Source organism: Amblyomma americanum, chromosome 1 (genome assembly GCF_052857255.1).
Source record: "Amblyomma americanum isolate KBUSLIRL-KWMA chromosome 1, ASM5285725v1, whole genome shotgun sequence".
NCBI classification, from domain to species: Eukaryota; Metazoa; Arthropoda; class Arachnida; order Ixodida; family Ixodidae; genus Amblyomma; species Amblyomma americanum.
Window position 1 is genome coordinate 292,508,316 of NC_135497.1, and position 12,678 is coordinate 292,520,993.

At 45.5% G+C, this 12,678-nt stretch overlaps 1 protein-coding gene across 1 annotated transcript; it reads right to left on the reverse strand.

Annotated features, from left to right (window-relative positions):
• Positions 1–9,415: 9,415 nt before the first annotated feature.
• Positions 9,416–12,462, reverse strand: LOC144098180 (uncharacterized). The gene is made up of 6 exons (XM_077630698.1): positions 12,199–12,462; positions 11,989–12,132; positions 11,041–11,088; positions 10,926–10,970; positions 10,795–10,852; positions 9,416–10,709 (listed from the first exon to the last, which is right to left on the reverse strand). The coding sequence occupies exons 1-6, from the start codon at positions 12,398–12,400 to the stop codon at positions 10,700–10,702; spliced, it is 507 nt and encodes a 168-aa protein (XP_077486824.1). The 5' UTR covers positions 12,401–12,462; the 3' UTR covers positions 9,416–10,699.
• Positions 12,463–12,678: the final 216 nt, after the last annotated feature.

Genomic DNA, 12,678 nt, shown 5'->3' on the forward strand with positions numbered 1-12,678 from the left:
GAGGCCGGCAGTGCTCGATAAATAAATAAATAAAAGCAATGAGAATTTACCATTATCGGCTGCGATGCTGCCGACTCCAACGTAGTTAGCGCACGGGTAGCATGGAAACTAGCAGCGATAGACACTCAGGGTTCCACCGTCAGATATGACCGTTCTACTCACCGCAATGAACATTCAATAGCTGCTCTTGATAATGCTGCGCTCGTGTGCCAGGCACATGAGCCCCATTCCGGCGGCGGCTTTTGCAGCGGAAGCTGTAGTAGCTTTGTGCAAGCCATTTAGTATAAAGAAATTTAGGGGGTACATTAGCAGCTGCGTAATGCGCTAGGTGGTTACCCGCCGCGGTGGCGCAGTGGCCAGGGCGCTCGGCTACTGATCCGGAGTTCCCGGGTTCGAATCCGACCGCAGCGAATGCGCATCGATCGGGGCGAAACGCTAAGGCGCCCGTGTGCTTTGCGATGTCAATGCACGTTAAAGATCCCCAGGTGGTCGAAATTATTGCGGAGACCTCCTCTATGGCACCTCATCCTTTCTTCCCTTAGACCTCCTATATCATCCCCTTACGGCTTGGATCAGGTGTCCACCAATATGTGAGACAGATACTGCGTCATTTCCTTTCTCCAAACACAATTTTTTTTTGGACTCCATCGCCACGCACCTGGTGGTGGTAGTGGTTTTAAATAAAATAATAGTAAAAAGGAAGGAAAAGATCTTTGCTAGCCCCGGCATCTGCCATCGATACTCAAATCGCGATTTAGGTGTCCGCTGATGTAGGGAGCCGATTACGCGCCTTACTTTCCTTTCCTCAAAACCAATAGCTTATACTAGCTGCACTGACGAGTCACGACTTACGAGTCAAGGTAAATATGCAAATCAACTAATCATTTTATGCAGTGTAAAGAACGCAGCGTAAGTATCAGAGGCAAAGGCGTTCTCGTTTAGCTTTTATAATTGCAGATTCTATATTTAGAACTTAGCCCGGGACAACTTTGAGCGTTAGATAAGAAAGGATTCAATAGTGAAACGCTTAAGGGATTGTACGCACCAGCACTTCAGTATTATTTGCCATAATTGAATAAGTGTGCCCACGCGGCTTATTACAACAACAGCAGTAGTCTCCCATGATTAAGAAGAAGTGAGCCCAATCGTTCGGTTTCCATATTCAAAGTAAAATAAATCCAATGGAGATTACCTCTTTTGCGCGCCCTTCTATCAAGGCAACCTAGTTTTGAGCAGCTACCGCGGTGACCCCGGTCAACGGCACTCACGGGGCGTCCGCGTGGCACGAAGGAAAGAAAGTTTGTTTAAAAAATGGCAGTGGCTTAACCTGGCTAACCCTGGAATTCAGCGAAAAGCAAGCACGCCTGCAAAGTGTCTGAGGCTCGCCCATGGTAGCTCCGCTACACACTCGCGGCAGCCGTTCATCCAAATTACGACGGGGCCATGACGTGGTATCACATAATCTTGCGACACCCCCGTCGGATGTCATCACGTGGCTTCACATTACCCCATCGGGTGTTCTCAAGGTCAAAGGTCGACCCGATGGCCACCCAATGCCAATGGCCAAAGGTCAACTAAACGCCATGGGTTGAGGTCAGGGGTCAAGGGTTCGACACCATAACTGTACCACCATAACTTTACCACGTAGTTGGGCTGAAAGTGCTTTAAGGTCATTCTCCGGCCTACGCGAGGACTGCTTTATGAAGGTTTTCGTTTCAAATAATGCTTTGCATAAGGAAGTGAACTCCCACAGGGTGGCTTCCTCGCAGCTTCGTACAATATTGCGGTGAAGCCTTCTTACAAGAGCACGTATTCATGGGCGAACAGTCAGACATAAAAGCTTCATTTCTGAAAGTGAGTTTTAGACCCTGCTGGGTCCCTGGGTCACTGCGCATTCCAGATCTGCATCAGGTAGGTCATGTCGGGACATGACGTCGGCAGCCCGAGTCACCGCAGCAAGCTGCGATATCCGGTATGCAGACGTGAGCAGGACCTCCCAGTCCTCCCAGCTCTAGATGCCGTGCTGTACCTGCTGGGGAGGGTCAGCAGGGCAGCCGAAAAGTATGTGGGAGAGTGTGGCGTGAGGGTCACCGCACAGGCAGCTTGCAGTGGACGTGCCACAGTAGTGGGATAACAGCTGAGGGTATGACAGAGAGCGGGTCTGGAGGCGTCTTAAGAGGATCTGTTGGGAGTGCGTATGAGAGGGATGGGGAGGGGGTAAGGCGGACAGTTCAAACAGGGTATTTGCTTGAGCTCTGCAAAGGTGCGCGCCTGCTCCCTCGAGAAACCTGGATCGAGACTGCCCTGAGCCCGGCAAATCAAACCTCGGGCCGATCTATCGGCATCTTCGCTTCCAGGCAAGCTCACATGCCCGTGTGCAATATACCTGACACCATCGCGCCTACGCTTGCGCAGGTCGCGGAATCGCGAGTTAGTCAGGTGCAGAGTGTTGCCTCACAGACTAAAAGGCGCATGTGCTCGAAATGCACCCGCTCGTTGACTTTTGGCTTAAAAATTTGAGGATTGCACTTAAGACTGCTAACTGCTTAAGAGTGCGAATGCGAAAGCGTTTCGCTTTCCTAATCCGCCTTTTTCATTTTCCTGTGCTGCCACCTCGCGTACAACGCTGAAAGCTCACTGGTATAGGTACTGCGCGCCCATCCCGGCCGGACTGAGTGCCGCTCTGGAGCACGTTTTGTTGGAATCAGTCAATGATGGCGTGTCCTGGGCAGCACCTCGTACCTGGAGGATTTTTAGGGTTGACTGATGGCTGGGTGCGAAGTCCGAGGCAGGTTGCTGTGCCCACTGAAGAGCAAACCCTTCAGTATCTCCAATCATCCAGCATGCGATGCGATCGCCAGCTGAGCAAGGTCCGCCGCTTCAAAGATGAAGGCTACATTCGGAACATAATGTTCAATGAAATATCCCCGGTCAGTGAGGTTGGCGTTTTCCGCTGTATATGCCTGCCATCCATGAAAGGTGGATACTACATCGTGCACGCCGTAGCAGAGAAAACGACTGGGGACATCACCGAGGCTCACTGCCATTGTCCGGCCGGGTAAGTGAATTTTCTTGGTATCGTATGGTCATTGCCGACTAGGAATTTGCTTCTGCTTAACTTGCAATCTACATTATTTGCATCATTTCGCATTTGTTGGCGGTAGTGCTGTTTAGCTTTATCAAATCATGCCGAGCCTAGCTGCATGGAGGCCGATCTGCATACAGTCGTCGCGATACTGAATGTGCAGCCTCGTATGTGCTTGCTGTTGTGCGATTCCAGTTTGCAGTGTTTTAATATAGGAACTGATGAAATGGCCACATTTTTACCTCGAGTGTCCGCTATTTTTCTTTCGTTCAACAGTCCGCGCGTCCGTACGGATGTGCGCGCTGCAAAACTTTTGCAGATAACTTAAATATGCCCGGTTCATGCAGTCTTTGCCCTACTGGGATACAGACCTAAACCCATTTTTGGTAACGAAATGGAAGCGTGAGGCGCAGTATACAGCTCGGCTATCGCCGCAGTGCACCTTTGCTTGTTTCTGTAAAAACCGTTGCCTGCGATGAGCGCACGCCACGATATTGATACGTGGACTTAAACGTCTGACACAAGGGCTGTGCGGGACGCTGCAGTGGAGGGCTCCGTATTAATATATGCGACCTGGAATTACTTCACGTGCACTGACATACACAGCACACTAGTGCTTTTGTATTTCGCCTCCACTGAAATGCGGCTGTCGTGGTCTGCATCGAAACCGCGATCTTGAGATCAGCGACCGGACGCCAAAGCCACCAAGGCGAGTGAGCGTAGGTAAGCGATGGCTTCACAGCAGGAAAGCATTGCGCACAAACAAAGAACAGAGTTGAGACATGGATAGGCACGATGGATGATGCATGAGCCACGAAAAAACTTTTTTTTGCCACATCGCTGAAAGAGGAACCAGAAGGGGCGAGTGTAAACTATGAGAAAAAGTCTTTTTCATTGATGACAGAGGGAGAACTAAAACGGAAAGGGAAGAAGGTGATAGCAGTTAATGCGGAAAATATGGTCATCAGCTCAGATATCAAAGGTTTCAATTTCATGCCAGTGTTCAGTACACCGGAGCTGTACTGTTCCCCACATGCTTATCATTTTCAAGAGCTTTGACCTCGATGCCAACCAAACGCTGTGGTTACTACAAGGGTTCATAGGTGAACTTCCTTACATTACAGTAGCTGACAGGCCACTCCAGCTGACCGCCGCAAGTGGCAGCTGCTTCTAGTGCATTTTCGCTTGATTCATAGCTGAGGCTATATAAGTTATATGGCTAGTTATGTTTACTGAGTGTGTGGTTTGTATGCATGCAACAAAAGACGGTTTCTGGTAGAGATCTGAACATGTCCCGAGGCATTTGGAGTTCACTACAGAGCAAAAATGCTCGAAGGCCACACGTTTGCAGAATCTTGTTACAGTCATCGACTATAGTGTTCAACCTTAAAATGAAATTTCTGTCACTCATGCTAGTGTGTGCGGTTTCGTGGATACCTCAAACAGCATATTAACTCCCTCACAGTTACACTTGCACCTTATAAACCAAACGTATAAGTTGTTGCATCAGTATACTTGTGCGGTCAGGAATGGTATCCATAAACAGTGCTTGATGTAGGCTATAAATTATATTTGTGCTGAAGCAGTATTTTCAAGACTAATGTGCTGCCTTAATATATTTGCAGCTTAAGCGGAACTTGCCAGCACGTAGTAGGTTTGCTGCTGGCTGTAGTTGGTGCTGCTGCTGAACCAGAGCTGACATGTACAGATTTGCCCTGTGCTTGGATTATGCCGTCTTCAGGTAATCAGTCATAGAAGTCACCAGAGTGCAACAATAATGTGCTAATCACGCCATTTTCTTGTAGCCAAAAAGATGGAAGTGGCCAAGCCCCGCAGTGACATCACTTTCAAGACAACCGATCCTAATGGAAGGCAAGGCTTCAAGCGCAAGAGGTCATACGACCCTTGCCCCAATGGAATGCCATCTGATGCTGGCTGCTTCAGAAGGAAGCTGCAAAATGCTTTTCCTCGTACACTGTGGCTCCGATACAACAAACAAGCAATTGAACAGGTTTTCTTTCCTATGGTTTTGCAAAAATTCGTGCAGATCATCACTTAAAGCTGCAACGTGTCATGCGATGAATTATTCATGACCAGCTTTTAACAGTCTGATGTAGTTGATGATTGAATCTACAGTGAAATTCATTTTCATGATTGGCAGAGTGGAACATCCATTATTTACATGACTTATTAGCTTTTTTCTTTTAAGAAAGCAGGGTTTCTTATTTATGGTGATTTGTTTCAGCCTTCAGTTTCCCTCGAAGCAAATGAAAACGAGCAGCCCAAAGCAGAGGTCATATCAGGTACGTTTATATTCATATGTGGTGACTGGTAGCCCAGCAATTCAGGCACGTGTAGTTACACGCCATGGAAGCAAAAATGTGACAACCAGACAAGTTCAGACTTTTATTCTATGCACAGTTATACACAAATATCATGCCACTTCAGTATAACTTCTTGTGACAACAGAAATTAAAATATACGTAGAAAAATTTGGTATGCACTCCTTTGCTTCAGTGATTGATGGCTTCTTTCATATAGCTACCATGTAGAGCCCCTTGTTTCCCTTCCTTTGTCTGCTCATTAAACTTCTTGCGATATATTACCTATGTGAGAGAGAAGTTTTCCGTACATTTTTTTTTATGCAGCACTACCTCAATCTCCACCTCCCAAAAGTGAGGCGAACATGGTAAATGCAGCTGTCTAGATTTCAGGAATCGATAGCATGGCAGACATGCACTTTTATGCCTTTTGCTTTTCAGTGAGAGCAAGGTCTGGTTGCAGTATCACATATAGCATTGAGTAAGCAACTGAAGTGTATAGCCTGCTGCAGATGTTAGCCTCATTACTTGTTCATGCAAAATTTTATAAACCACGGGGGCAGCAAGTAGCAGATAATGTTATCTGTAGTAGTGCATCATTTTGCTAGCAATGCCTATATGGGAAGGCTTTGTCAGAAGGAGGCGGCCAAAGGGAATTGCTTGTGAGCCACTCTATGGCTCGTCGTGTATTGGCAAGGGTTCAAATCTCTTGAAGCCGAGAAGACTTGTGTCCTTGAACCTCCAATACTTTGGAGTTCTTGCGAAGCTTTAACCATCCGATTACATGACTTAAAATAAAACGCCTGAGGGTCTTTACATTTCAGAATGGCTGTACATAAGCTCTGCTTAAAACAGCAGTGTGTACGCATAGAATATCCATATTTTTGTGTTGCTGTACAGTGCACACTTTGCATCAGCTCTTGTTTGTTCCTCTTTGCTGCAGCACACCAGAGTGTTCCAGCCCTCACGGGCCTAATTAAAGAGCACCGCCAACTTACAGGGCCCGAATTTCTGGCTTACCTTAAGCAAGCCTACACAGGAGAGGACATTGCTCAAATCGAGGAGAAAACAAGAGTGCAGTCCCTCTCATCACAGTGGATGGTCTACAGGCGAGGCATGGTCACTGCCAAGTAGAGCCCGTGCATGCCTAACGCGTACACGAAGCTTGGACAAAGAACCACGGCCTCACAACATACGTGGGATTGTCAACCTAGTCCTACAGTCAGCAACATTCAAGAGCTCTGCCATGAACGAGGGACTTCGCAAAGAAGTGGAGGCCAAGGCTTTCTATATATCTAACCTTCAGAAAACTGGCCACACTGCATCTGTTGCAGATGTGGGACTCACCATATTCAGGGAAGTGCCTATAGTTGGGGCATCACCTGATGGTGTAGTCACATTTAACTGTGAATGTTGTATGGGTACTGTTCGAGTACTTGAAGTGAAGTGCCCATTGCAATTGCAGAATTCATTTAAAGACTTCAATGAAAAGAAGCGAAAGTGGATACATCAAACTCAGATGAACGTCACAGTGGATATTCTGAATATTCCCGAATGCGACTTCATTGTCTACTGCAACAAAGACGAAGTAGCAACAGTAACCATAAAATATGCTGCAGGATTTAATGAGTTCCTCCAGGCAGCGCAAAAATTGTTCGTCGAGTATCTGTACCCTGCACTGCAAAGTGAATGCACTTAATTGAATATGGATTAACTGCTTGCTTTATTGGAGTATAACCCTTTCACACGCCATTCTGTTTCCCTCAAAAACATATTTTTCCATGTAAATAGCATTTACAGGTGATAAGAAAGACAGCTGGTTGGTATTGCGGTGCCAAATATTAGCAGTTAATTTTTTTATGGGGACGTGCAATATTTTGTGTGAAGTGTCATAATTAACCGAAATCTTGACATCCAAACTTCGTGGCCTATATGGAAAACACCTGAAGCAGTGTGAAATCAATTTCTACTTCAAAAATGTACATTACATTTGAAAATGTGCTAAAAAAACTGATTCTTCTACTCGGGACATGAGTGTGCATAAAAATGGCGGGCGACGTGTTACCCCCTCACTGTTGCGCGAAATGTTATTAACTCCATTCTCTTTTTCGCACAATAAACCACCTTATTTTAGTCATGAAAGAAGCGCAATTCACCCGACACGAGGACATCAATGCTAGGTGCAGCACACTGCCAGAAAAACTTGCAAATTGTGTTTGTACACAATTGTGTACATAGCGTGTGAAAGGGTTAAAGCGACTGAACCATTCCACACTTTTGTTGTATCAAACAAGCACTTGACATCTCTCAGAGGCACTGTTATGACTACTGCTTTATGCAGATGTGAATGTGCACAAGGAATAGCAACATACAGGGACAGATGAGGAAACATCTGACAGTAATCTCTTAATGCCCTTTGTTGCAGTCATCTCTCTAGCAAAGCATGGTTTCAGTATCAAGCCTTCTGGATCCTCTCTTAGTCTGCATCAGTTTGTTAAACATGGCGCCCTCTCACAATTTTGAACTTGAATACTGATATGTGATAAAGCTTTTCTGCAAAACAAATTAACAGTATAACACTGAGTATATGACAGTGAATGTCCTTTATATAATGCAACACCCATCACCTGGGCAGCTTCAATGCCCTTGGAGCCAATGGTAGATCGTCCAGTGTCCCTTGGCACTTTTAAATGAATGCTCAACTTGATGGGGATCAACTCAGTGGTGGCAGCGAATTGCCATTAGAATTTCAAGGGCCCTCCCGTGAAAGTGTGCTTTCCAAGAGCCCGGCCATCCACCTTACAGCCCCGATCTGGCCACCCGTCATTTATTTTATTTTCGAACCTGAATAATTGCTTCCAGAAAACAAGGTTCGATGACTTGAACACATTTCAAACCTTGGCGGGTTGGTGAGCAGCAACACGTTTTTTTTGCAAGCTTTTTTTTAGGCAAATGGGTACCGTGAATTAGTGTATGGGCACATTCTGTTGGGAAATAAATGTCTTTTCAAAATCCTGTTGTATTCATTATATGCAAGTAGCATAAGTTTTCGATTCCACCCCATAATATACAACACAATGCAGGTACAGCACATACTGCAATGCACACACAATATGCAATATTAACAGAGAATGTTCATTACGTGCAAAATTATTTAAGATACTCTTACGTTGTAGGTTAAAATGAAAATGCACAAGGAATGACAGCATAATACGCAACACCTATAGGTGTAGCACATCATACAGGTCACACAACATATGCCAGCAATATTAACAGGGAACATTTGTCAGGTGCACTGTTGTGGATATTCCTATTGCAGGGACGAGCGAAAGCACTTAACAAGGAAAAAAATAATACACAGTGCAATTCATAGTCTATCATTAACTGAAGGCTTGATGAACTCTTGAGAGTGCCTACTACCATGCAAAAGGAGAAAATAAAAAGCCTGTTCAAAACAACTAGGTACAACAATTGTAGTAGAGCATTATACAGCAAAAATGGCATAATACAACGGTAGAAATGGCTGTGGAACATACAGGAACAGGGAAGTTCTGTAGAGAAAGCAAGCAGTGTCATGGTTGAGACATTGCTGAATAGCTCACATTGTTTCAAATCCGGCCTCTTAGAATCAGATTCCCAACACATTACATGGATTTAACAGACTACAAAAGTGAAAAAAACACTTTCAATTATGCAGCCACTGCACAAGGCAAGATGTCACAAACCGCTTATTACAAAATACCTGCAAAGGATGAATAGCAAGCAGAGCACTTTTCGGGCTAATTTGTAAACAATGGCGGGTCTATATCGATGTACACTACTTATTAAAACACTCATGCTGTGCGTGCAATGCCAGCCCTCCTTAAAGGACCCCCACCAGTGTCACTCATCTTCGATGTGTTGCTTTTTGCTTTGGAACATTAAACATTGGCTTAGATTATTCTTAAAATAATCTGTGTCAAAAACAATAAGTATTAACGAGAGATTTATAAGTTACCAAACTAAAACTTTCCTTTGCAATAAGCATAATAACATATCAAATATTTTCTGCTGTCTTCAGTTTTGCGCACTGTGAAACTAGCAATCCCTAAAAGGCATTTTCAGGTACAAAGTAGGTTTTACCATAGATTTAAGGGCCCTATGTATATAGTGGAGGTGCCCACGAGCCAAATGTGACTTGAAAGAAGTAGTAATTATTGGCGCACTTCCATAATACGCGGCTGCAAGTTACACAGCAATGCACAAACCCTGAACAGACTACTTGCTATGTCCAGCATGTTTATCGGGATGGGCTTATCAAAGAAATGAAACTCCTTGATTCGCCTTATAAACTCTTTCTACATGAATGCGGGCACTCGCAACCTTTCTATTTGTTCTCACCTCTTCAACATAAAACTGAGGTGCTCTTTTGAAGGGAGGCATGTAAAGTGTTACACCTTCAGGAAGGCTGCTTTCTAAGCGAAAGCCCTTGTCAGCCATCACTCCATCTCCTGGCTGCAAGAGTTCAAGCAAACCACTTGTAACAACAATTTCTGTGTCGCTTACGTGACCTCCCGAGAGGTCAGGAATGAATGATACATAACCGTCTGGCATAAGTATTAGTGCCTTAAACGTATTGTAGTGCTTGTAAGAAGAAAACGTCTGCTTTTGAGCACCGAAGCGAGACGGCTTCTGAATTCTGACTTCAGTGGAATCCAGCACAATCCTGTTCTCGGGAAACGGCCTGAATGCCTCTGGCATGTTTTGTTTTATCTGCTCCAGTGTGGGAAAGCTGTTCAGTGAGGTCAGTTCTTTGTCTAGAAAGTGCACCCATGTGCAAAATGTCTTACTCACTGTGGACTTGGAAACTCCAAAGTTTCTGGCTATCTCTTTTGCACATGTTCCCGTGCGCAGTCTGTATAGCACCATAAAAAGCTCCTCTTTTTTTGTCAGCTGTTTGTCTCCATGTTCACTTCTACTTCCTTCCCTTTTTTTTCTGCACCGTCCCAGTACTGCATTATGTTTGCATTATTCAGAACATGATTGTACAAGGCATCAAACAGTCCTCTATTTGCAAGCTCAGTATAGAATTTGAATGAAGTTGGGTCAATGTTGTCAACAGAGAGTGTCCGCCTTTCCAGTTTTTTTATATTTAACTTTCCATTTTTGTACTTCCTTTTTAATAGCTAGGTTTTCTTGAAGTAGTTTTGCGCTACATTGAGGGCACCTTTCTTCTGACGCCTGTATATCATTGATGTCGCTTGTCTCTGTGGCTGCCGTCTGCAGAAGCAGCAGGCCGTGCACAGCATCACACTCATTTTGGCCTGCAAGCAATAGTTTACCACATGCAGCTTATATGAACTGCACAAAGCACACCACTGCACCCTTTACAAATTAGAAACCACTAACCTCTGTTTGAAGAAGCGCCAGCTGCAGCATAAATCAGAAGACTGTTGGCTCTGAGTACCTAAAAAAGAAAAGCCCAACGTGTTAATAAAGCTGCCAACTAGGCAATATCACTTTGGTTACAGAGCACAAACCATGCAAATCTCCTTCACTGTCACCATCGATGACCATGTCGTCATCTGGAGAAATAAAAAGTCATGAACAATACTGAGCTTAACATAGCTGCAAAGCTAATACAACTAAACCTACCTCCACCGCCCTGTACTGCAGAAACAAGAGTGCCAGATGGTGTGCTACCTAAAAAAATGAAGGCCTGGATCAATAATAATGAAGGTGCTATGAGGGGAAACAACAGCGAAAGAATAAAGATGTCACGGAAGAAGCGTGCACCCCCGAGAAACCCATGCAGCAGATGCATCCTACCGCGGCCCTAGTGCTGTGATACCAAGTAGTGAATGCGACAACACAAAGCCCATGCACAAGTCTAATAAACTGAGCGTGGAAGACAGTCGGCACACAACGCGTCATGCAATATTTGGGACATGTTTACGAAGTAGTAAACTGCCCAAGACAACTTTAATGTGACAATCTTAGTACTTAACAACTGAAGAAATAAGCTTTGAGTGAGATCACAGTAACGATAAACGAAAAATGCCCACAGCACTATCCTAACAGTTTTTTTAATACTATCTCGACTGCATTACACGGATATGCGTGACATATCTGGACAGGTTTATAACATAACGATTCTGCTCAACGCTTAATCGATGGCACGGTTCAATATGTGGCCGCCGCGCCTGCTGAGGCACGGGTGCGCATGCCATGAAAACAAAAGGACAGGCAAGCACAACGGGCTGCACGAATAGGTGCATTGGCGGTCATGTTTGCTATATGTGCAGGCGTGCCCGAGCTGTGGCCGGCTCAGCTAGCGATGCGAAGTTTTCATGCAAGTGGCAACAGTTATCACAAGCAATCCTTGTGCTCAAGCGCTGCCGAATAGCTACACGAGCTATAAAAGCACAAGCGTACTCGCAACAAAGAAGCTCTGCTATCATTTCACTGTATTTTTTCACAGCACACCGCTACATAGGTTAAACAAGCATGCGCGTCCATAAAGACGAGGGCGAGAGGCGCACATAAAGCCATGCGGGCGATACCACGCACAGCTCTTCATGGATGCGAACACACGAAACGCACCTTGCTCTCGTAGCTTCTTTTTTTTTGTCCGCTCCATCGCGCGTTGAAAGCGGCTCACAGCACTTGCCCGTTTTGCCTTCTTGCATGAGAAAGAAAAAAGCGTCGGAACGAAGTCTCGGTGCCGCGGTGACATCCGAGGCCTCCCTGTCCATGAACAAAACAATTCGTGATACAGTGCACACGCATTTAACCACAGTACCTCGTCCGTACCTGTCTCAAAGTGATTCCCACACAGTCTTGAAGCGCTTGACGGTGCCCAATGGCGGCCACGATCGTCGAGCCGGCGAACTGCTTTTATCCACGCTTCGCGTCGAAGGCGGTCCCGGGAAGCGTTCGGAAAGCGAAAAAATCCGAGTTTGCTTCCCTTTACATATCGGGCATTGCAGCCGTATGCAACACACGTCGTAGGCATCGCCAAATGCGTCGCGCTGAACGCCCGACGGCTGCAGCAACGCACCCCGCCAACGCTGACTGCGCAGGAAGCCGGTTTGTTTACACTTCCAATATGTTTCGCGACACCGCCGCCAGGGGATAGGCGCATGAGCAGTCGCGTCGTGAAAAAAGGCGGATTCTACTTTCATTTTCGTTTTCTGTTATTATCACATGTTTTTGTGTTTTTATTACGCGACAACGTCGACATCGGTCGACAAAGCCGTTGGCTTCATTGTAGTAGTAGTTGTAGTAGTCGTC

Excerpts from the sequence above, each read along its gene's own strand:
- LOC144098180 (XM_077630698.1), bottom strand. The coding sequence starts at position 12,400 with ATGCCTACGACGTGTGTTGCATACGGCTGCAATGCCCGATATGTAAAG. Across the intron at positions 11,089-11,988 it reads AAAGAAGCTACGAGAGCAAG|GTAGCACACCATCTGGCACT; the intron begins GTGCGTTTCGTG and ends TCATTTTTTTAG. Across the intron at positions 10,853-10,925 it reads CAGTGAAGGAGATTTGCATG|GTACTCAGAGCCAACAGTCT; the intron begins GTTTGTGCTCTG and ends TTTCTTTTTTAG.